Genomic DNA, 26,173 nt, shown 5'->3' with positions numbered 1-26,173 from the left:
ATGTTGTGCCCAGGAATGGATTAATGAAACCAGCTGAGACCTAACCAGTCTTTTATAAAGGTTCAGCAAAACCTCCCTGCTTTTCTACTCAATGGGCTGGATTTTCACCCTGGTGTCAGAAGACTTCCAGGCTTGATGCACCCAACTCAGAAGGAAGTGCCTGCAAAGGCATAATGTTCTGAAATAGTACCCTCTGACCCTGGACATAGCTCATAATTCAGAGGCAGTCACAGGATGCATAGGTCGGCTGTTTAAAAGGATTGCCTCAGTGCCATGGACTTCATCCCAGTTACAATAAAAGAGAAAACTGCCCTCTAATCCCTCACATCCCCTCATCACACAAACACACTCCCTGGGTTCCCAGTGGAAAGCATCAGTAAGCAAAGGATAAAGATTTGAAGTGATTGGCAAAAGAACTCAAGGTGGCATGAGAAAATAAACAATTGTGTAGTGTAACGTGGGCTGCAACTGTTTGAAAGCAGATTAAGTAACCTTTAAAAGGAATTAGACTAATGCTAAAGGGGCGGACATATGCACGGCAATAAAAAAAGAGCAGGGGAGTGGGATTAATTGGGCAACTCTTTCTGAGATTTGGCACAGGCACAATCACCTGTTGGCTATCTGTCGTATCATTCTGTGAAGCCAAATTCAAGTTTCAGCCATGACACCCGAGTTAGGATGGACACCAGCACATGCTACTCCTAATGTTTCTTTATTATCGGATTTCCTGTGACATGACGTATTTAATGGTTAGATTATTGCAGTGGGAAGCTTCTTGAGCATGAGGCAGATGGTGGATGGAGGGAGGGGTTCACTTAATCAGTTTGAGCCTTCGAAAGGATTTTTTGAGACAGTTAATCCATCATGTGCTGGAAGTAAATAAATATCTGCTTATCATGAGATATATAGAACTTACTTCCATCTTTTCTAAGTTGCTAAACATTTTTCTGCCAGTACATTTGCCTAGATTTTTCTCACAATGGAGACCCTCTTCAGCATGGCAAATAGGCTCAAATCCAGAAATCCCCCAAACACAACACATACCATTTTCACAGGGGTGAGAATGGGCCCAGGTTGGAATTTGCTCCTGTACACATTACAGAAGCAACTGCCTGTAGAGATTTTTAAATAAAGTCTTCAACAGACACTCAGCATGGTGTATTTGTGATGGATACTGGGTACATTGGCATGGTAGGTGTTGGGGCAAATTGTGGTTAGTGGGGTCATGGGTTGGCACGAGATGGCACTACGTAGGCAGAATGTTCAAAAAATTCCATGAGGGGTGGGGGCAGAGGTTAACATGAGGGCTGTAAAGTGTGATGGGAGTAGGCAGAAAGGACATAGGTTGTTATGGAGGGTATGAGGGTCCATGGGGTGGACAAAAGGCACGAGGTGGCATGGGTGGAGCATGGGAGGGAGTGGGGGGGGGGGCACTAGTTAAGTGCTGAAGGTTGAAGGGCTGTTTTAGGCTTTTCCATTTTTATTAAACTTCAACACTGTCCAGGCAACCCTTCTGCTCAGCCTGCGTTTGCACTCGGCATCCTCCGCACTCGTTGTGGGGTCAGCTGGCCAGACTCCCCGACTGAATTAAACTTTGATGTCTCGGCAGGTACTTTTAGGAGTCAGGCTTGCGGAGTCAGGAATTGTCCTGACTCTGTGCACCCGCACGCAGACGGAAATCTAGGCCATTGTGTAACTACAATTTTCTGGTAGAATAAAAATATTTGAATTTAGGGCTTTTAATTATAATCTGCCTGCAAAATTAAGTAACATTCAAGTGCCTATGGAATTTCCAGTTGTTATTTTAGTCAAACTTTCAATGTTTTGCTATTGATTGATTTTTCTTGGGCTTCATTTGTTACCTAGGTAGTCTGATGTATTCATTTATAACTGGTTGCTTCAATGTAGCAATTTTGAAAATGATGATGGAAAATTCAAAAAGTGTAGCACCTGATGGCTGGAATTCTGTGGCCCACAAAGAGCAGGATGACAGGCAGGCACAGAGTGTGTATAATACTGATTTAGATTTTTATGTTTGGGGCAGGGAAGGAATGCCTTGGTTGGGGAGGTGGGGGTGGAGTTTCTATAGGACACAGTGGCCTGAAAAGGCCTAGCCTGGCTGGGCTGGACGCTTGGCACCAGGTAAAATCTCAGTGGGGGCAGGAAAAGGTCTTAAAGTGGCCATTAATTGGGGGATGGGTGTTCACCAAGCTTTGTTCTGGATGGTATCATGTTTTGAGTGTTATTAGAGCTCCACTGATCCAGGCAAGTAGAGAGGATTCCATCACATTCCTGACTTGTGCCTTGTAACTGTTGGAAGGCTTGGAGAAGTCAGGAGGTGACTTGAGTTACTCACCACAGAATTCCCAGCCTCTGACCTGCTCTTATAGCCACAGCGTTTATGTGGCTAGACCAGTTAAGTTTCTGGTCAATGGTAACTCCCCCAGTATATTGATGATGGAGGGTTCAGCAATTGTAATGCTGTTGAACACTGGGGGGAGATGATTAGATTCTCTCTTGTTAGCGATGGTCATTTCCTGGTACCTATGTGACGCAAATTATCTGCCTCAGCCTGAATGTTGTCTAGTTTATGCTGCATGCGGACATAGCCTGTATCTGAGGGGTTGCAAATTCTACTGAACAATGTGCAAAACATCAGTCTGGGCATGTTCTTAAAAAAAGTAACTTTGTCAACTACAGAAATGGTCAATAATGTAACAATATAATTGGTTATATTTTGTTGTAACTGGGTGCCAAATGGCATCAGCTCTTAATTAAACTTTTGCCCTGTTGTTTTCAGCTCAAAACATCTTACAATGTTGCTGTAAATTGCAACGAGAGAAATAGGGCATCTGGAACCTGAGTGAACAAAGCAACTAAAATATTATTTCCTTAATCAGTCAAATTAAAGGATTGGGAAATAAACAGTACAAGAACTGAGAAGGAAGTATAAATAATTCAAGGTTAAAACAGGTTCAGAGAAATGATTGGATTAAAAAAGAGACAATGGAAAGGTTTATAAAGATACTTTAATATTTTTAAAATCTTCTTCGTTTAATAGTTAAATGAATGAGACTTCCCATTTCAAATAATTAATGTTCAGTGCCAGAGAGATTGATTGGCAATAACAATTATCACATAGTTAAAAGGGTAGTTATACTTGTAATCACAAGATTTTTGAAACATGTTTTGTTCTTGTTTGCTATGTCAGTACTACAACTTTACAACATTCAATGCACATTGAGGCAAATGACAAAATACCGTTTTTGTAAAACTAATGGTGGATTCATGCATCCTGAGCAACTTTTGATTATTGGCATTTAATTGAGTGCTGCCCCTCACTTGAAGTTGTTGTATCATTTCTGTATAAATCGTAACAAGGGCCACTAACCTCATTTATTCTGACGCAAACTCTGGTTCAATCTTCCAGTCAATGGTGACACTGGGCAATGAATTTCTCTTCAAATTCTTTATATATAAACATGGTCAGAGACGCATTTTTTGTTTAGTGTAAAATTAATATGCAGTGATATGTATCTGTTAAAAAAACAATGCATGCTTTGAATTTCAATTATCATCAAACTTCCCATTGTTTCAGATATCAGATGGAAGAATAAATTTTGGGGAAAATCTATGGAAATACTTCCAATAGGAAGAGTGAATGTCATACTACCTAAGTGAGTTTCATATTTAAAATCGAAGCAAAATACTGTGGATGATGGAAACCTGAAGTGAAAACAGAAAATGCTGGAAAAACTCAACAGGTCTGGCAGCACCTATAGAGAGAGAAACAGAATTAAAATTGGATTTAAAATGTTAATTCTGTCCCCCTCTCTCCACAGCCAGACCTGCTGAGCTTTTCTAGAATTTTCTGGTTTTATTTGAGTTTTTTGTTTTTTGGTTTGTTCAAATGTCTAACCATGCGGCACTTTCAGCAAATGGCTTTTCGGAATGTTATCGTGCCAAACCTAACTGTGATGCCTGTTAGTTTAATGTGTACTTCCTGTGGAATTTCAGCCTGAGTATATTAAACGTACTACTTCTTCTCAATCTGTTTGCAATATTGAAATTTGTTATATCACAGTCACTGTTTTTGAAACTTTAATTTTAGCCTTTTTTTAAATATAACTGGAGGACTGCAGTGAGAATGGACAACTGGCCGTTGCCAGTGGTAAAGATGGCCAACCTAGTGGGCAGAGGAACAGGATTGAGGCAGTGGTAGGATGTAGTAGAGTCAGGGGAATATACACTATTCTCTGCAGCTGCAACAGAGATTTCCAAATGTTGTGTTATCTGCCCAGTGTCCAGGATAAGGATGTCTTGTGACTGGAGAAGATCTTGGATGATGAGGATCCAGTAATTCACGGTAGCACAGTTGTTAGCACTGCTGCTTCATAGCAGTTTGATTCCTGGCTTGGATCACTCTGTGTGGAGTTTGCACGTTCTCGCCGTGTCTGCATGGGTTTCCTCCAGTTTTCTCCCACATTCTGAAAGACGTGCTGGTTAGGTGCATTGACTTGAACAAGCGCTGGAGTGTGGTGACTAAGGGAATTTCACAGTAACTTCAGTGCAGTGTCAATGTAAGCCTTACTTGCGACTAATACATAAACAACTTTAACTTAACGTAACTTAATTATGATTCAGGTAAGAAGTAATAGCATAGTTATATCCCAGAATGAGGACCAGCAACAAAGTGAGTTTGAGGAACTGGGATGTAAATTAATAAGCAGAATCTCAAAACTTATAACCTTGGCATTACTGACTGAACCATATGCAAATTGGCATTGAATCAAATAGATCAGAGTTAAATGCATGGCTCAAACAGTGATGTGTGAGGAGGTGGTTTTGATGCATGGGGCACTGGCATCAATACAGGGGAAATAAAAGAGAACTGTTTCGTTGGCAAGGAGTACATTTAAACCAGGCTGAGTTTGATGTCCTAGCAAGCTAGAGATGTACTTTCATATTTAAATTAAAAAAGGAGGGAGGGCAGGGCCAGTTGAGGGGATATTTAGAAAGTTAGTGAAAAGTTAAAATAATAGAGCAATGTAGCAAGTTGAGTAAAGATGAGCAGAATATGAGAGGAAGGGGTAGAGAGCTAGAAAATTGTTTCTGTGGCACTATCTAAAGCAGCACAATAGAAGTTACCTCAGCTTCCTAGGGAACAATGCATCATTGGTCACTCCTTGTGTGGCATTGTTGTTTTAGAATGGCACACAGGTGCTTTCCCTGTTTGCACTCAAAGACTTTGGGCATAAGTCAGTCAAACAGGCTGTTACAATGTCAGGATCTTAAACTTGGCCAATGCATATGCAGGCAATATGCGGAACTTTCTGTTCTTTCAAAGTATTGCCTCAGTGGGAAAGCATTGCCTCGGGTAGGAAAAGCTGTGTGGATTTTCTTGCCAAATTTTTAAACACTTGAGAAAAAAGTGCTGGAGGTAGGTCCCTCGATGTCATGCCAGGCCAATGTAAAAAAAAGTGTGGTGTTTTTGACTAAGCTTTGCTAAGGCAAGGCTTGTGAAAGCTCTTTGTAGATTGGCTGGGGCTATTTTCAAATAGTTGCTGCATTCAGCAAGGCAGCAAAGATCAGTATCCTAGGCCTTGATCAATTGAACTTACAAAAGCTTCTCTAAGTATGTAGAGAGGAAAAGAGTAGTGAAAATAAACAGTAGACTTTTAGAGGCTGAGCTCGGAGAAATTGTAGTGGGGAATTAGGAAATGTCAAAGATATTAAAAATATATTTTGCATCTGTCTTCTCAGTAGAAGGCACAACAAGCATACTAAAATTGTGAGTAACTGAGGGTCTAATGGGAATGAAAAACTTAATTTATGTCAGTAAAGAACAACAAATCGGACTAAAAACCGACAAATCCCCTGAACCTAATAGTTTACATTCCAGGGTTCTAACAGACCTACTGCAGATATAGTAGATTCACTGTTTGCAATCTTTCAAAATAAATTGATTCTGAAATGAAGTCAGTGGATTGAAGTTGGCAAATGTAGCACTTCAAGTCACAAAATGAGGGATCGAGTAAATGGGGAGCCACAGGCTAGTTAACCTGACATCAGTCATCAAGAAAATGCTGTAGTCAATTATTTAAGTGGATGTTTATGAGGCATTTAGAAAATCATAATGTGATTGGGTGGCGACAACATGGCTTTATTGAATGGGAATGGGCTTGATAATTTTATTATGGTTTGTTATGGATGTAACTAGCAGGGTAAATAAAAGTGAACCAGTGGATGTAGCATATTTGGATATGTAAAAGATATTGGACAGGACAACACATAAAAGATTATTGCACAAGATGAGGGTTCTTGGAGGTAAAATATTAGTAAGTATGGATCATTGATTAACAGAAAGCATAGAGGTATTTTCAAATTGTAACTGGTGGAGTGCTGTGAGGATCAATCCTGGGATCTTATCATTTGCAATCTATATTAATGACTTAGATAAAGGAACTGCAAACAACGTATCCAGGTTTGCTGACTATACAGAACTAGGTGGGAACTAGAAGGAGGATGTAAAGAGGCTGCAAAGAGATATGGAGAGATTAAATGAATGGACCATAAGGTGTTGAATGGAATAAGACTTGAGCAAATGTGAGATTCACTATGGTAGGAAGAATAGAAAATGTTGAGAAGCTTTTCTAAATGTTGAGAAGCATTTTTTGTAGAATCATAGAATCCATACAGTGCAGTAAAGGCCATTCAGTCAATCGAATCTGCACCAACTCTCTGACAGAGTATCTTACCCAGGCCCTCTCCCCGCCCTATTCCTGTAACCCCACACATTGACCAGGGCTAATTCACCTAACCTACTCGTTTTTGGACACTAAGGTGCAGTTTAGCATGGCCAATTCACCTAATCTGCACACCTTTGAACTGTGGGAGGAAATCAGAGTACTTGGGGAAAACCCATGGGAAGACACTGGGAGAATGTGCAAACTCCACACACACAATCACCCAAGGTGGATTTGAACCCAGGTCCTTGGAGCTGTTCAGAGCAATTTATATATTCTCATACAAGAAACAAACTTAACATATCTATACTGTAAACAGTTGGGAAGGCAAATGTTATGTTGAGCTTTATTGCAAGAGGTTAGGATACAAAAGAAAGGAAGTCTTGCTACAATTGTACCAGGCTTTGGTGAGACCACACCTGGAGTACTGTGGGCAGTTTTAGTCTCCTTACCTAACAAGGGATGTGCATTGAATTGATTCATGAGACATGATTGACTGAATATGAGAGATTGAATAGATCTCTAGACTTTAGACGAATGAGAGGTGATGTCAGTGAAAGGTATAAGATTCTGATGCGCTTAATAGGATGGATTATGTGAAGCTGTTTCTCATGGTTGGGTAGCCTATTATCATTAGGTAAACTGGGATAGCAATAGTATAAAGGCCAGGTAAGGAGAAGAGTTTTGAAGCCAGTCCAATAAGAGAGAGATATTGCTGGATCTGTGTTCTGGGGAGAAAGGTGGGCCATGTGAATCAAATGTCAGTGGAGATTTATTTAGTGAACTGTGATCAACATATCATTAGGTTTAGATCAGCCATGGAAATGGACTAGGAGCAATCTAATGTAAAATACTTAATTGGAGGAGGAGAATTTTCAGGGAGTTGAGAACAGAGTTGTGTAGGATAAATTCAAATGAAAAATTGTCAGGCAAAACTGTAACAGAACTGCCGTAAGAAGAGGTGGTTCAAGTACATTCCCACACGGGGGAAAGGTAAGGCAACAAAAGCTAGAATTCCCTGGATGAGGAAAAGAGATAAATGAAAATGAAAAAGGGCAATTATGTCAGATTTAATTTTGATCATATAATGAGGTCCAGGCTACCTATAGAAAATTTGAAGGAGCAGTGGTAAAGGAAATGAGAAGCAAAGAGAATATGAGAAGAAGCCGGCAACTAACTTGAAAGGGAAGTCAAAAGTCTTCGATAAACATATAAATAGTAAAAGAGGCAAGGAGGAGGCCAGGCTTTTTCTGACCTGTTCCTCTACTGTAGGTACTGAAACTAAATAAGTATTTAGTATATTTCCTTATTTTCATTGACGTTACCATTATCAGAGGTACATTTCTTCTGTTTTCCTCATGTAATAGGTTTTGCATTGATTTTGATATTCCTTGCAACTTGCTTTTCATACTCCTTTTTATAGTGTTTATTATTTTGTTTGTAAGCCTAATCATTTGAACCAGGAAACCACATCTATATTATATTTCCTCATGTGTTTGCTACCAGCTAAATGTAATTGTATAATTGCAGAATAATTACTTGATATTTTAGATATGGTGATCATTTTGAATGGAACAAAGTTACCACATGTATACACAACATCCTTAGTGGGCGTCGTTGGATAGAACACTATGGAGAAATCACCATTAGAAACATAAAGAATAATGCGTGTATTTGTAAACTGACTTTCATTAAGGTAAATGCAGATACATTTCCATTAATATAAAAAGACTATTCTTGATTGAATGCAAAAAATCAGTTGTGTAATTGTATGGAATTTGTCTGTGAAAATGTTTCTCAAGGATGCCTTTCAGTTATAACTAATCCATTTTAGATTTATTGCATAATAACATTCAAGTTCTGGAATTATGGTTTGGTTTTGATATTAGAAGTGCTTTGTTTGATCTAAGCATTGTATGATGCTGCATCATGCTGATATTCACCCACTATTGGTGTAATATGGCACATTCTGCTCACCAAGGAAGCAATGTTGGAAAATGATTAGATAGGAGAGGATGAAATAGAGCTAACTACAGAAGCACAACACTGAATAATAATGGCACCATAATACAATTTCCTGCAGTGCTTCTTTCGTTTGTGTACAATGTTTTCTAGTAAATGCTGACTTCCTTCATCATCTCATTTCCTTTTCTCCCAAGAGAAGTCTACAATATAGGAGCTGAATGAGGCAAGGTTTTTATACAGAAGGTAGTGGGTACCTGGAACTCGCTGTCGGGGGAGGTAGTAGAAGCAGATACGATAGTGACTTTTAAGGGCTGTCTTGACAAACACAAATAGGATGGCAATAGAGGGATGTGGTCCCCAGAAGAGCTTGGGGCAGCATGCTTGGTGCAGAGTTGGAGGGCAAAAGGGCCTGTTCCTGTGCTATAATTTTCTTTGTTCTTTTGTTCTTTGACTCTGATCCTGAATTTGATCAAACTTACTTGAATGCATTTACAAATAATGTTTCAACACTGGCATTATTGACACGCATTGTGCATCATTAATTCTGATTATGCTTAAAGTGTTACATATTTAATATCTTTCTCTTCACTTTGCAGTGTTGAAAAATAAACTTAGTTTAAATATGCAATTGTAGAAGACTAATGGTTGCCTTATCTCACAATTAGAGCGTCGTAAATATTATAGGAATCAGTGTTTGTTTGTCACATAATCATATTTCTTCCCTTTACTTGCAAAGGGAAATTACTGGAGCTCAAACGTAAATGAAGTCCAAGGACTTGTGATGGATCAGGAAGGGAAGGTAGTACGCCGACTGTTTGGCAAGTGGCACGAAGGGCTGTATTGTGGAGTTGCACCCTCTGCCAAATGCACATGGAGACCAGGTGAATTCATTGATGAGTGATATATCACAGTGCAAGTTTTGGAGCTCAACATATAGAGTGTGAACTAATTAAATTAGTGATGACAAAGAACTGACATTTAGAGCAACAGCAACATCTTGCATCCTATTTTGAGACCACCACCACTACCTCATTTTCTGGCCCCTTTATTATTGGCATTTTCAATTATAATTTCAATAAGTAGATCAGATTTCCACAGTAACCACTTAGATCCTTGGGTATATTGTGATTTAGGATACCTTTGTTTTTTCCAAAAAGTAAAGTTCTGTTGTGAAAACAATAACCAAAAGAAATATTTTACATTTTAGTAACTGGAAGGATATTCAAAACAATAGGAGTAACCTTAACCTAACCCCAGCTGTGTGAATAAAACAGGTTCTGACTAGATGCCTGTTTTACAACCCAGTTAAAGCCAGTGATGTGTAAAATTGGGTAACTTGTAAAATGGGTGTTTGATCCTGTTCTCATTGGATGGGCAGCACAGTGGGTAACACTGCTCCTCACAGCACCAGAGATCCAGGTTCAATTCCGGCTTTGGGTGACTATCTGGGTGTTCTCCCCATGTCTATGTGGGTTTCCCCCAGGGTGCTCTGGTTTCCTCCTACACTCCAAGAATGTGTTGGTTAGGTCAATCGACGTAACCAATCTAAATTGCCCCTCAGTGTCAGGGGATTAGCAGGGTAAATACGTGGGGTAATAGGAATGGGCCTGGTTGGGATTGTTTTTGGTACGGGCTCAATAGGCTGAATGGCTTTGTTCTGCACTGTAGTAATTCTATGATTTCTAAGTAAAATTGCATCCAAATTATCTGATCTCTTTTGGGAACATATTCATATGCGTATATATCTTACACACCATTTACATGTAGAACTCCCTCTGTTACAGTTCACTTCATGAGAGTATCTGTTAAATAAATAGAAGTTGAAAATCTGAGATTATTTTACATGCGCATGTCTGTTTACCTATGCGATTAGTTATATTATGTTGGCAGATGTGCTGTTTTCTATGTACCCAATAAACCCTGACAGCGAGTGGACCTTCCCTTCCTAGCAGAGCCAAAGACATCTCCCTCTCTGTCTGCCTTTGCTACTTGACATGTTGCCTCTATTACCATGACAAAGTGGTTTTGCTCCCAATCACTCTATCTTTTACAGCAGGGTACACTTCTGTTCTCTAAATTGCTCCTGTGCACAGTGGGGAGGGGAAGAGGCATGACAAGGTATGATGTATTGTTTCCAGGAGTGGAACACTTCTGAAGCTGCTTGTAGTTCACCTTTGTTTTAACGCATTGTGATTAATTTTAATCTGAGGGGTGTATGGAACTAGCGAGGAACTATCAGGTTGATTATATCAAATTTCTTTTGGTAGAAAGTGAGGTGAAAATTGAAATTGGAAGAAAGATTTGCATAATATGAAAATTGAGTAGCAGTTAGGAAATAGAATGAGAAGGGAAGTGTGCAGCTACAAGTCTGAGATGTGTGACTGTAGTTTGAATTTAAATTGATAGGCAACAAGTTGACTACAAGTTCAAATGTTCAGTCCAGAAAAGAGCTTCATGCACTTATGATAAGCATGTGTGCCTACCTGGAGTACGGTGCACAGTTCTGTCTCCTTGTCTTGGAGGCAGTGCAACAAAGGTTCACAAAATTGGTGTCTTGAGATGACAGGATTGTTTTGCAACAGGAGGCTGATTAAATTGGGTCTGTTCTCTGGACTGTAGAAGAATGAGAAGTGATCTCATTGAAACATATACAGGCTTCTGAAGGGGCTTGACAGGGTAGACACTGAGAGGTTGCTTCCCCTGGCTGAGGGATATAGAACAGATAAACACTGCCTACTCAGCCTAACGGTTGTAAATGTAAATGTTTACAGAGCAGCGGGCAAAATTTAATGGTTGCGACAGGGGCCCATTTACCAGCTCATAAACCAGTGGCTTCTCCACCATGGCAATTTTCAAGAGGCACAATAGAGGTCCCACACCTTTCTGCCGTTGGGCCTGAGGGCAGTTTCCCCCAGAAATCACAGTGTGGGACAGATATCCCAACTCAGAGCTGCTGGCCAGTCAGAGGCTGGCAGCCTTCCAGCACCAGCAACACCGCTGGGAGCAGTGGCTACAGCCAGTATTGCAGTGCAGCCTGGGCAGACGATTGGTCTTGGAGCCATAGGGCTAGGCCCTGTGGGTGAGCAGGAGGGGACATGGGGAGTTGATGTGAAGGAGGAGTATCTTATTCCATTCCCACCAGCATGAGTGCCCAGCAAGGAGGAATTTCCCCTTCAGGTCTACTTGCCCAGGTATTCTTGGCTGTAGGCTGGTGTGACATGGCCCCCACTGTCACAGGTTAAATACCAGCACAGGTGGTCATGTAAGGGCCTCAATTGCTGGCAGGTTAAAAGGGCATCCTTGAGCCTTCCTGTCTCAGACTTAATTGGAGGGAGGCGGGATCATTACCCTCCAATTTCCTGCCCAAACACTAACCCCGCCCCCCCCTCACTGCCCCCGCCCCCAATGACTCTCCCCAAATTTGCAGCAAAGTCTGTTTTAAAAAGTCCAGGATTTCAATCAGAATTCTCTCTACCTGTTTTTTAAACCAGGTTTGACAATGGCAATGTATCATATTTATGTATAATACAATCCTTTCTCCTTCAGGGAATTGGCCTGCTGAGTTTGATTATTACCTTACTCTGGATTTAAGTTTAACATCTGTTCAAAACAGAAATTGCTTCATGATGATGGTCATCCTGCAGTGTAAACGTAAATGCATCCTTGATGAGAAAGAGGGAAATCTACCAATAGATCAGCATGGATAATAGACACAGCATACGTGACACAACCATGATATTTGAATACAGCATTGTTGTTGTACTGTCTCATTAACTGAATAACATTAGATGTTAGTTCTGCAATATCCATTTTGTTGAGGGTCTATGTTTTGTCACCCTAAACTGACTTTGGTCATGTTAGTAATCTGCAAGTCAACATTTAGACACTGATAAAACATGTAAGTTGCATTTAAAGTTGCACAAAGCACTTTGCTTCATTTAACGGAAGAATTGCTGAATTGTTGGCAAGTGAATAGTAAATGGGATACCAGTCTTTAACAGCTCAAACTTTTATTCCTGATGTTTTCTTGATCAATTTAGTGCTACATAACAAATGTCTTAAGTAATTTAGTTGCAATGAAAATAATGTGATGTCTGTATATTTGATGCCAATGACGTTAAGGTATATTTATTTTGGTATATAAACATTTTTTTAAATTTCACAGGCTCAATGCCGACAGACAGTGAGATGTATTATGGTTTTACGAGATTTGCTATTGAGCTGAATGAATTGGATCCAGTATTGAAAGAGTTCCTCCCATCAACAGATGCCAGATTTAGACCAGATCAGAGGTAAAAAGAATTAAATGTACCACTTTCAGAGATAACAATATTAGAACCCAGAAGTGCTGGTTGATGACCCCCAGAAACTGGAATGCTCTCATGAATTGGAAGGTAACAAATGTAACATCATTGTTCAAGGAGAGAGAGAAGGGGAGCACAGTGCACTACAGGCCTGTTAGCCTGACATCAGAAATTTGGAAAATGCTGCAAACCAGTTTTAAAAAAAAGAGATAACAGGGCAATTAGAAAATCATGTGATAAGGCAAAGTCAACATGCTTTTCTGAAGGGGAAACCAGATTTGACAAATTTATTAGTGTTAGTTGAGGGTGAAACTAACAGGGCAGATAAAGTGAAACCAATGGATGTTACTTATTTGGATTTTCAAATTGCATTTGACAAGGTGCTGCACAAAATAAAGAGTGAGATTCTCCGACATTGCACAGATTCTCTGGTCATGCTGTAGTGAAAAGAGATTTGGCTGAGTGCCAAATTCTCCATCTTCGCTGGCAACAGTGCATGAATGGCTGGAGAATTCCGGCCAAGGAGTTGTAGTATATTAGCATGGATAGAGGAGGACACACAAATATCAGGGCATTTTCAGGTTGACAGGCTGTTAGTAGTGAAATGTAGGAAGGATCAGTGTGGGGCCTGAAGTGATAAAAATCTAAATGACTTAGATGAAGGAACACAGTGTAATGTATACAAAATTATCTTATGGCAGCTAGTGCTGTTAAAAGGGGGATGTGGCTCGAGCACTGATTCTCTTTGCTGCTGTTTGTGAGGATTCCTGCATTGAGAGTATTCCTCTGCAACATGGATAGGAAGTCGGAGTATTTCCAACATACACAGCTAAGTCTGTAGCTTTCTGTCTGACCAGGGTCAGACACGGGTGTTCTGATCTGACCGGAAATTTTGGGTCAGAATCTTTCATGCTTGCACGGGTAAGCAGGTACAACCTTGGTTTATTGCTTCATCCATAACAAAAAAAAACAAAGAACAACACAGCACGGGAAACAGGCCCTTCGGCCCAACGAGCCCGCGCCGCCGTCCTACTATCTCAGTGACCTATTCATGATTTTAGTCTACGCCTAACGTGCGAGGATCAGGGAGGTCCAATTTAGGGACAATTTTAGTACCCAATCAATCAGCCTAAAAGCACATCTTTGGGGGATGTGGGAGGAAACCGGAGCACCCGGAGGAAACCCACGCAACCACGGGGAGAACGTGCAAACTCCCACAGACACAGGCCCAAATCCATGTGTCTGCACAGCAACAGAGATAGTCTCTGAGCTGTCATGTTGCCCTCGAGATGGTCCAGTTTAAGCACACTAACGACATGAAGCAATAGGCAACTCCCGAAGCAACATCCAAGAGCAGCCCACTACAACCTGCCGCCTGCATGCCCCTTGCTGGACTTAAATGCCTGTGGAGACAAAAAAATTCATTATTAAACAGGCAAAGACTAACATTCCTGAGGCAAAACATATTCCCAAGCCTACAATGTTCAGTAAGGCCTACTATATCCCCCTATATGTAGCCCGCTCATATGGCTGTCTAAGTGACTCTTAAACAACCCTAGTGTGCCTGCTTCCACCACCTTACTCGGCAGTGCATTCCACACCCCCACTACCCTTTGCGTGAAAAACTGCCCTCTAATATTTGTCTTATACCTAGCCCCCCTCACCCTAAGCCCGTGACCCCTCGTTCTATCCATTTCTTGTAGCGGAAAAAGCTTACCACCATTTACTCTATCTATCCTCTTCATAATCTTATAAACCTCTATTAGATCCCCCCTCAGCCGACGTCTCTCAAGGGAAAACAGCCCAAGTTCATTCAATCTTTCCTCGTAAGACAGCCCTTCCATACCAGGCAACATCCTGGTAAATCTCCTCTGCACTCTCTCCAGGATCTCTACATCCTTCCGGTAGTACGGCGACCAGAACTGGACGCAGTACTCCAAGTGAGGCCTAACCAACGTTCTATACAACTGCAACATCAGACTCCTACTCTTATATTCTATACCTCTTCCTATGAAGGCTAACATACCATACGCTTTCCTCATCACATTCTGCACCTGTACCGACACCTTCAGGGACTTGTGCACTTGCACCCCCAGGTCTCTCTGCGTATCTATACTCCGGATAGTTCTACCTTTTATCGTATAACTCCCCTCCACATTATTCCGGCCAAAGTGCATCACCTCGCATTTCTCCGGATTAAATTCCATTTGCCATCTATCTGCCCAATCTACCAGCCTGTCTATGTCCTGTTGCATTGCCAGGCACTGCTCCTCAGTACCCGCCAATCCAACCATCTTGGTGTCATCAGCAAATTTGCTGATCACACCACCTACCCCCTCTTCCAAGTCATTAATATATACCACAAATAGAAGAGGTCCAAGTACCGAGCCCTGCGGCACACCACTGGTGACAGGAGTCCCTCTAGTAATGTTACAGTGATTATGTATAATAGGTTAGATTATATGCTTAAATTCCTTAGAGTTGGCTTGAACCCATGACCTGACTCGATGGTAAGAGCACTACCAGTGATACGAGGCTGATTTTCAGCGTAATATTATTCTTGCTGAAATTAACAGAAATGTAAATAATCAGTGTAGATTTGTTACCTCGTGTTACTGTCCGGAAAGAATGTTGCACACAAACTGGCTCCCCCTTGTGCCTTAGTATTATTTCTACAAGCATATTCCCAACAAAATGAAGAAATGGATTTTATCTATCAGGCACCAGCCAATTCAAACACCAATTCAGAAGCAATACTGAGTTTGTACCTTTTCTCACCAGATATTTGGAAGAAGGAAATATTGAAGCTGCTGCAGCTGAGAAGCGTAGAATAGAAGAATTGCAAAGGGAGCGGAGAAGGTTTATGGAAGAAAACAATACAATTTATCAACCACGATTTTTTAAGTGAGTGCTGACCATCATTGCTTTAGGTGTATTTCTGTTGCATTTCAGGAAGAATCTGTAGTAACTAATTTGCCTCGGCTAGCTCATGATCTGAAATCATAATGGCTTATTTTATTCACAGAGTTTGGGTGGGATTTTTCAGCCATGCTTACCTCAAGACAGGAAAATCCTGTCTGAGGCCAACAGACTTTTACATGGTCCGTGTCATGCCTGCTACGAGCCCCATGGCAGGTGGGACAGTAAAATTCCCATCTTTGCATTTGTGGGTGATTTTAACTAAAGCTCTATAATTTTTTTGCAGGAAAGTTTATGAAGGTAATCAGAGAGAATCCTGGATGAGCAATGGCAACTACTGGGAACTGCGGAAGGATCCAGGGTTTAATAAATTAGAGACCTTAACACTTTGGTAACTGGATCTGAAAAAATAAAAATACACTCTTCACAGAAGAAATTAACTATGCATAAGTTATTATTGCTATTATAAATCTTACTGTGTTCTTGTGGTTTTGCTGGTCATACGCTAGGTATGTCTGTTTATTTACAGACATCATTATAAATATAGGCCATGACCCAAACACTGGTTTAGAAAATTGTTTTCCACTAAAACTGTGAATTTTTGGTAAACCAAAAGTGTAATTTAAAGTGAATGCACAAGAATAGGGATGGCTGTTTGACAGTCACATATTTATGAAAATATAATCCTAATGAAGCATTAATAACTATCATGGCTTTTTGCTAAAATGTTTCAACATTCATTTTCATGCCTTAAAATAGTAAATACCTTTAGCAAACATGGTTTTTATTCTGGAGATCTACATACAGTCAACTCACTTTCAAATATAATGCATCACATCAAAGATTAATGTGCCTAGAGTACAGGACAATAATTGGGTTGAAATTCACTAATGTTTATTAATGTGGTCTCATTCAGCATTCATTACTTTCTTCCACCATTTAAGATGGGCTTTGTTTTCACCTGGCTTGCCATTTATGTTCTGTGTCACAATTTTAAAGTTTATAAAGAATATATATTTATCAGTAATATTTATACACTGATGTATAAAAAGTTCTACATCATTTATTATGGGTCCTGCAAGCGCAAGCAAGAAACTGTGTTCACAAACAACAAGTTTCAGTACACGGTGTATTTTAAATTCAGTTTCAATGAGTAGTTGTATGCACGTTCAGTCTGGGAAGATATAAGCAATGGTGCGGCAATAGAAACCTGTTATTGGAACTCATTTAATGGCAGTGGTATTTTAAAGGAAATATATACTAATCAATAAAGCCAATCCCCAGTCACTTCACTTATTAGAAAACCATTTGATAAACAGAATGTCTTGCTGAGTACACTGATGGTCGTATTAAGAGGTATTATAATTTATTAGTGATATTTAAGCTGAATGTGTTCATTTTGTTTAAAGGTTTTCCGTGATCATCTTTTATGTGATGTAGCCATTATCAGTTAACTAGATGTAATTAACTGTTTTCTCCATCATACTGGATTCCAACCGCCTTTGGTGAAACATAGCAGGCTGTACCATATATCAAGATATGTAAGATGCACATACATAGCATAGCTGCCCTAAACTCAATGCAAGTTTTCTAATGCATTATGTAAAATTCATGAACGTAAGCCTATCAATTTTGAAATGCAACAAATCCGCACAAGAAAATCTAGACCTTTTTTTTAATATTCGAGACATCATAGCCAACTAGCTGAGTAATTAAATAACGTAATCTGCATATGACAGGGTAATACAAAATCATACTGTCAGCATTTTAGATTCTAGAAGAAGTGCTACTCTCCCGAAGAAAAGTTACCAAAAGGACCACCGAACAATATGTAAACACATAGTCTATTTCAGTTATTAATGCATTGAACAGAATGAGGATTTTCTATCTTGTTGGTTAAGTTAATTAAGCAACTGGTTATATGCAGTTAACTGTGAGTTAAGAAAGACATTGCTACTCATTTCATTTTACAGCCTGTCTGATGTCTCAAAAACTTAAGATCATTTCATTTGATCCTATTTACTATTCAATATCATTATTATTCTTTCACTTAGCAACAGTTGACAAGTGGAGCCATTTATTGCTTTCAAATGAAAGAATCACGGTCACATTTTTTAGATTTTCAGCTTTCATATTGTAAGGAATATTGAGTGAATGACAATGTCTTGCTATTTCTTTATGTAGTTTGTGCTTTAATTTTCCCAATATATCAATGCTAGTTGTTTCACTAGATTAATAAACTAATTTTGTGGTTTTACCTGCTCAGCTTATCAGGAAAATATGAAGATTACTTTTTTGTTAGTGAACATAAATATAGCTTACACGTTACTTTGTGAACAGCTGGGTTCAGAGATTGATAACTAAGAAAGAAATCATAAAAATCCATCTACAAAGCACATATGAACTAAAATATTGGTCAACTTTTCTAAAATTGTCATAAAATTATTAGACACTGCACTATATTGATTACTTTTCATCATAGCTGTATAGATTTCATTAGATCGTGTTACAGATGTATTTTCAAATAAATGCATCTAGAACAATGTGATTAAGAATGTAAATAGAGGTTTTACCAATATACTTCCATAGTAAAAGCCTTTTTAAAATTCCAGAAGCTATTAGATTTGTGTTGTGTGAATAAGTTACTGAACAACAGTAATGTGATTATTTATGTTGCTGTTGTGCTGAAATTATCCATTATTTCTGAACAATGAGTCTTCAAATCGTAACATATCTGTAAAACTCTTTTTGTATTCCACCACTGAAATTATTTAATGATTCATCCTAAAACTGTTACTTGTCCTAAATAGCAAAATCGTATCAGTTGAATAACCACTTAATACATTAATTATTCTAGCCATTCCATTTCTTCTGTTTCTTTTTTGGCTATAACTTTTTGATCAGTAGTTCTACTTGAGTGCCTTAAGGTCCAATTGCTGAAAAATTAAATCTATTGAAGTATAGTCCTTAGGCCAAAATTGGGATATCAATTTACTGTTGGATTTTGTTAAGTGTCGTTGGTTTCTAATTTAGAAACTATTTTTTTCATTCAATAACTTTTCTAAAATTCTAATTTCAAAAGGAAAAATCTCCTATCCCTGTCACTTAAAACATATTTCTTGTTAAACCTTTGCCAAACAGCAGCTGAGTAACAATATCTAAAGTTGCATTAGTTATACTTGAAAAGGAAACTGCAATCACTATGTTTGGTTATCTAAATAAGGAAATGGAGCCTAAGATGTCCATTGCATGTTCATTCTTCAGAACATTACATGTGTAAAATAATGTAGTTACATTTTCCAAAACTGGAATATTTATTCCATCCCTCAATTACTTAATCAATTTTCATTCTATCCCTTTGCCACCTATCCTGTGATTGGAATTCATCTTTGGGAATTACAAAATATTAAAAAGGGAAGTATCTTTCGTACTGAAGCATTGGGCTTTGCTGAACAAAGTGAATTGCTTTGTACCTGTATTATATGTTTCAACAGGTGTCTACTTTTCTGTATTTTCAGGCTGTGCCTGACTTAAATAGATAAATTTTAATATGTTTGTTTAGAGAGAATTCACACTGCAGTGTCTGTTGCAATGTAAATTAAGTTGCATGTGCAAGTATAAATTAGCCTGCCAATGAATGTTACAAATGCCTTACCAAAAGGTCTGTAGTGATGAGTTGTCTTGGAAGACAGAAATGAACTGACTGGTGCTAAACCTGACAGTGATGCATAAATAGGTTACTGAAGTGCATATTTTAAAAGGGCCTCTGAAGAAGTGCAATTGTTAATTAATGCATATATGTACTTATATTCTGTACACTGCTGCTATCTGTGCTTGTTCTAATAAAATTGTATGGCACCATTGGGACTGTGGATTGTTTTTCCTTCAGTCTTAAGCTCTTTGGTTAGTAGCAGCAATAGACTTTCTTTGAGAAATAGCACATCAGTTATTTAGCAATGCCTACTATATTTTGAGATAGAAGCTGTATAGAATCCTACAGTGCAGGAGGCCATTTGGCCCATCAAGTCTGCTCCAATCACAATGCCACCCAGACCCTATCCTCATAAGAACATAAGAAATAGGAGCAGGAGTAGGCCAACCAGCCCTTCGAGCCTGCCCCGCCACTCAATAAGATCATGGCTGATCTGTCCCGGCTCAGTTCCACATTCCCGCCCTCTCCCCATAACCCTTAATCCCCTCTCTTATCAAAAACCCATCAACCCGCGTCTTAAAAATATTTAGCGAGGTAGCCTCCACCACTTCAACGGGCAGAGAATTCCAGAGATTCACCACCCTTTGAGTGAAGAAGTTCCTCCTCAACTCCGTTCTAAACCGCCCCCCCTTTATCTTGAGGCTGTGCCCCCTAGTCCTACTATCCTTTCTGAGCGGGAAGAGTCTCTCCACCTCTATCCTATCCATCCCATTCATCATCTTATACGTCTCAATGAGATCTCCCCTCATTCTTCTAAACTCTAACGAGTACAAGCCTAATTTATTCAGCCTCTCCTCATAGCTCAACCCCCTCAACTCCAGCATCAGCCTAGTAAACCTCCTCTGCACTCCCTCCAAGGCCAAAATATCCTTGCGTAAGTACGGCGCCCAAAACTGCACACACTACTCCAGCTGCGGCCTCACCAATGCCCTATACAGCCGCAGCAAGACCTCCCTACTTTTATATTCAATCCCCCTCGCGATGAAGGCCAGCATCCCATTCGCCTTCCTGACCACCTGCTGCACCTGCAAGCTGGGTTTTTGCGACTCATGCACAAGGACCCCGAGGTCCCTCTGCACCGTCGCCTGCTGCAGTTTTTCTCCACGTAAGTAATAATCCTTCCTACCATTATTCCTACCAAAGTGGACCACCTCGCACTTGCCAACATTAAATTCCATTTGCCATTTCCTGGCCCATTCGCCCAGCCTAGGCTCTCCCCACCCTCCGCACAATTTGCCTTGCCACCAATTTTGGTGTCATCAGCAAATTTCGACACCCTACACTCGGTGCCCTCCTCCAGATCATCTATATAAATGGTAAATAGCTGAGGCCCCAGCACCGAACCCGGGGGCACTCCACTAGTCACCATCCGCCAATCCAAATAGCACCCATTGACCCCCACTCTCTGCCTCCTATTTGACAACCAGTCCTCTATCCACGCTAACACCCTACCCCCAACTCCATGTCCCCTGACCTTCTGCAATAACCTCTTGTGAGGTACCTTGTCAAACGCCTTCTGAAAATCCAGAAAGACCACATCCACTGGCTCTCCTCTATCCACCGCCCGAGACACATCCTCATAAACTCCAGTAAATTTGTCAGACACGACTGCCCTTTAACGAAACCATGCTGCATCTGCTCTATCAAGCAGTTCCCCTCAAGATGCCTCGCTATTTCGTCCTTGATAACCCCAATGCATTTACCCTAGCTAATCCTCCTGACATTAAAGGGGCAATTTAGCATGGCCAATCCACTTAACCCGCACATCTCTGAATGTGGGAGAAAACACACAAGCAGGAGAACATACAAACTCTGCATACACAGTGAGCCAAGCTGGGAATCAAACCTGGGTCCCTGGTGCTATGAGGCAGCAGTGCTAACCACTCTGCCAATATGCTGTAGATTTGCAGCCCAAGAAAGTAAAATCAAAAAATTGTCATTCAGCTAAGTTAGGTCCCTTTTATGATGAAGTAATATGAATAAAGAGTACCTTTAGGCTCTGTTGAATCTATCATTTGTTAATTGAATATTTCCTGAATGTTTAGTAGCTGTTCAGTAAGTAAGTAATGAAAATGCATTCTATTCATTAGTTTCTGGTTCTACAACAGCTGCAGTATGTAATATTTTATATACCAACTCCTTACTCTTTGTCAATTATGGTATAGAAACAATGAGTTCTCCAAACCTAGGCAAGTATTACAGCTAAAATTCAATCTATAGTTTGTCATCCAAATTCAGTTTTCAATTTTGCTAGATTATAGCTCAGAATTTACAGCATGTGTTGATGCTGTAGTTATTCTAGTTCAAGTAAACCATTATAGCAAAGTTCAAGCAGTGCAGTGAAATATTGGTAACTTATGTACTAGTTAGTAAATTAATATTCCAAGCTTTAAATTCTCATTTTAAATTTTGTCAGTATCTTATCTACTGTTTGTGATGATACAGTACCATGACACAAAAAAAACTGGAATTAAAATCTACTGATGAGCATGCGGGGTAGGCTCGAAGGGTTAAATGGCCTATTTCTTATGAGTGTCAGAAAAACCCATCTGGTTCACTAATGTCCTTAGTAGGTGTGGCCAACATTTCAGAGCAGCGCTCCAAAAGCTAGTGACTTTTGCTACCAAATAAATCTTCCGGGCAATAAATGCTGGTCAGCCAGCAACACCCATGTCCCATGAATGAATCAAAAAATAACAGTGTGGTATTGCTGGAGTAATGTATAGAAAGCTTTTTTGACATGCAACTTAAAAGTAATCCCGAATGCCCTGTCTCACTACACATTAATTACTACAAAGTTCTAATTAATTACTTCACTTTTTTGACATTGCCACCTTATACAAAGAATCTCAATCTTTTTTATTTTCACTAGATGCCTTATTTCTTTACTGTAATTGTAAATCTACAACCTAAAATGTTGCATTTATTTCCTGTATGCATTCAAAGGGCTTAACTGATTTTTGTGAATGAATCAAACATCTAAATCCACCTGGTTTGGTTAAAAACATATAGTGTGGCATGTAAATAATGGGGGGGGGGGGGGGGGGGAGAGGGGGTGACAGTGATTAGCACTACTGCCTCACAGGACCCAGGATCACTTCCCTACTTGGGTTATTATGCAGAGTCTGCGCATTCTCCCTATGTCTGTGTGGATTTCCTCCCACAATCTGAAAGACATGCTGATTAAGTGCATTGGCTATGCTAAATTCCCCCTCAGTGTAACCAAATAGGCACCAGAACATGTTCATGTAAGCCTACTGTGCCACTAAAATTTAAATATACTCCAGACAATAGGGGCTGGGAAGGAGGGAAGTGGATTAGTATCATAGATCTTGACCCTTTTCCAAAGGAAAAAAAATCAATCTGCTGTAATGGTAGAAGTCTTCACACATGTGAAGCGAAAAGCAACAATTTGTGAGCTGACTTCATTTGCAGTCAAGGGGTAGGTTTGACAGCTCATATTCTTTTAACGTAGGGTTGAGAGGAGCCTTTTCTACCAGTACAAATTTAACATGTGACAAGTGAACTAAGAGTGTTAAAATAGCAAAACTGGGTCCTGTGAAGAGAAAAAAACTTAATTAAAATGTTATTTACACCAATGAAATCCCACAATGCAAGCACAACCAGCTTTTCCAATATGTTTCCACTGTATTGGAGACTTTGGTCAGTTAGGTCAAATTTTCAGGCCCTTCACAAGCAAAATTAATGAATCTGTTTTTACACAATACCTTTATTCATCTTTAGTTTTACTATGAAATTACATCACAATAACACAGCTAAAGTTCTCATTTAGCTCCTGAAGTATAAATTACAGAAAAACTGCCACGTTGATATCAGACAATGGAAGGCCTGAAACATGAGGTCTATGTCATGAAGATAAATTTCCTGAGGCTCTTAAGTGGCTCTCTTGAACCAATCAGATACAAAATTATTAGTGAAAGTAATAATCATTTCCATAATTAAGTCTACAGATGGATTTATACAATTAATATTTTGTAAATATCTTTTTAATATACAAAGACTGAAAACAAAGCATGCTTACAATCATACAGTTCAAGTCAATCATTAAATGGCTAACCAGGGATGTTAAGACAGATTGTTTTGTCTATACAAGAACTGTTATCATAAATGAACATGGTTTCTGTAGAATTAGTGTCTCCAAACACTGTTTGGAGCATAGACAACTCTGGATTAAAAATTTAAATAGTTTAGCATTTCAGTTATTAATTGAACAGCCTCAGTCAGGATTACTTTTAATAGGAAAATCCAATTTTTATCTAGCTGTGTTATGCAAATGTATTTTCAGATTGTCAACATGTTAAAAAGTTAAACTGTGAAAAGTTAAAAACTGATGGAAAAATTATTTAGGCCTCATTATAAATAAATAATGGTATATTCATTCCCACTCAATATTAGCACAAATGTATCTGCTTATAAAGCTATGACAATGTTTATTTATATTCATACGCCTAAAAAGTTGATGTTTCTATTAAAAAAAAGTCTGATACAGAAGCATAAAAACATGAAAACTCAGGGATGACCTGATGATCAGTTATAATGAAAACTTACACTGGGCCTCAATATTCACCTGTAACAGTTATTATATGTCAAATGAATTTTTCTTTTATGCATCATTTGATATCATTATTACTTTGGTAGATGACAAAACTGATTTCAAGTATTTTTGAATGGCTAAGCTTCCTCATTAAAAGAATTTTAAAAATATTGCAGTAAAGTGACAAGCTAGGACATATGGGTGGAAAGAGGTCCAATTGATCCATCTGTCTGCGCCCAACCTGAACAACATGGATCAGGGAGCTACAGAGTTTAGTAGGGGCCATTAACTAACTTCATGTACATCTAAACAAAAGGAAAGACTTTTTTTTAAAGAAATCTGCCTGTTATAGTTTTGAGTTAATAAAATCCTGCTAAATGTTTCAAAATGTTATTTTTAATTAACTGGTGTCATTCATCTTTGAACACGAACTGGACAAAACTGACAATTAAATTATATATAGGAAGGTGTGTCTGACTATTTTACTTTCCATAAATAAATCTCCAATGAGACTCCATTTGTCATTTAGGGACAGGGCTGGGGAGAAATGTTTAAAAATCAGTTTCTTGATGAGTTGCTTTTCAAAGGTACTGTGTAATTCTTTAAAACAGTCCAGGTCTTTTAGACTTTTAGTACTAAGGAAACACTCAAAACAGTTTGTTGTGTGCACATACATACATACACCTAGGCCAATCTTTAAAATACAGCTTAAAATCTCAGGCTGTGCTTCAATGACGTAATTTAGAAAAATACTTCTCGAAGTTGCTTATTTCTCTTCTAGGGCAATGTAGATGAAACTTGAATCTTAATTTCTTCCAGCCATAATCTTCAAATATTGCAGTGCATTGTGGGCAGCATCATTATGAGCATTACTACGGGAAATTCCAGTACCATGGCATACAGTAACTGGCTGAGTTGAGAGCTCAGCTAAACACTGATACTGCCCATTCACAGTCAACTCATCTGTAACAGAACAAAATGTAATCAGTTCTTCCCCCAATTAAACACAAGTCAAACAATCAGTAAGCCTTCATAGAAAGGTGTTATCAAGTTAAATAGTCTTGATTCATAACTTACATAATGAGATGGTAACCTCCAGTCCAGTCATCATTACAAATACCCAAGGTTCATTTGAAATGCATACTTGTTACAATCAGTACAGTTAAAAAATCAATGTAAGTCACAGTATCAACACAAAAGTCAGATTAAGATAACTCTAAAGATCACTTCTAAGCACTTTGGGACCGATTTCAAAAAATGAATTGAGCAAAAATAGAGTCCGTCATTGAATTAAGTTTAACATACCCATAAGCATATATGGTGTGGACATGCATATGGTAAATAACAGATGTGGATTAATTCTTCTCCTTCAGTTGAGTCCAAAGACAGATCCATCTACAGTGTCATGATCTCCACCAGGGCTAGAGCCAGAAAGCAGCTCAGGGATCCATTGCAACCAGAACAAGAACTGAACTCTGTCATTGGCACCAATCCGATCCACACCGGTTGTCTAGCCAACTGGAGTCCAAGTTATTGTTACAACATGCACTTTAGGTGCATGTTGTAGCCCAGAGCTATAGTGATTATAGATGTCCCAATTTTCTTTCTATCACATCTCTGATCAGGAATCTTTCTTCCACTCTTACCACCTGCCATTGGTTATATATTGGAAGGAGTACGATGAACACATCTTTCTTGGTCATCAAGTCCTGAAGTAAGATTTGAACCAGAGTTTCTGGCTTGAAGGACGCTATCCACAGTGCCACAAGACCTCTAGATTAACATTGTTGAGAAGGATTGTGTACAATAGCGAGATTATTGGGGATAGCTTGATCTTGGGATTGGACATAGCTTGGCACAACATTGTGGGCTGAAGGGCCTGTACTGTGCTGTAATGTTCTATTAGCTTTAGTTCTGTATTGCAACTTCCATTCAATATAAGAATTACAAAATGACTAGTAGACTCCTAATT

The 26,173-nt window shown here is 39.2% G+C and overlaps 2 protein-coding genes across 3 annotated transcripts in view; one reads left to right on the top strand and one right to left on the bottom strand.

Annotated features, from left to right (window-relative positions):
* osbpl6 (oxysterol binding protein-like 6) overlaps nt 1–19,795 on the top strand; it is a 156,073-nt gene extending 136,278 nt beyond the window's left edge. For both annotated transcript variants that reach the window (XM_080198910.1, XM_080198909.1), the window contains 6 exons: nt 3,599–3,677; nt 8,298–8,442; nt 9,448–9,592; nt 12,877–13,003; nt 15,797–15,919; nt 16,221–19,795. In XM_080198910.1, the coding sequence (XP_080055036.1) occupies nt 3,599–3,677; nt 8,298–8,442; nt 9,448–9,592; nt 12,877–13,003; nt 15,797–15,919; nt 16,221–16,329 (728 nt within the window). In that variant the 3' untranslated portion in view covers nt 16,330–19,795. The remainder of the gene's footprint in view (nt 1–3,598; nt 3,678–8,297; nt 8,443–9,447; nt 9,593–12,876; nt 13,004–15,796; nt 15,920–16,220) is intronic.
* Nucleotides 19,796–23,358: 3,563 nt separating this feature from the next.
* The window catches only part of prkra (protein kinase, interferon-inducible double stranded RNA dependent activator), a 33,417-nt gene continuing 30,602 nt past the window's right edge, over nt 23,359–26,173 (bottom strand). The window contains exon 8 of the mRNA XM_080198908.1: nt 23,359–25,164. Coding sequence (XP_080055034.1) covers nt 25,007–25,164 — 158 coding nt within the window. The 3' untranslated portion in view covers nt 23,359–25,006. The remainder of the gene's footprint in view (nt 25,165–26,173) is intronic.

The sequence above is a fragment of the Carcharhinus amblyrhynchos genome, chromosome 11 (genome assembly GCF_965287045.1).
Source record: "Carcharhinus amblyrhynchos chromosome 11, sCarAmb.v2.hapA, whole genome shotgun sequence".
NCBI lineage: Eukaryota > Metazoa > Chordata > Chondrichthyes > Carcharhiniformes > Carcharhinidae > Carcharhinus > Carcharhinus amblyrhynchos.
This window is presented reverse-complemented; position numbering and strand designations above follow the sequence as displayed.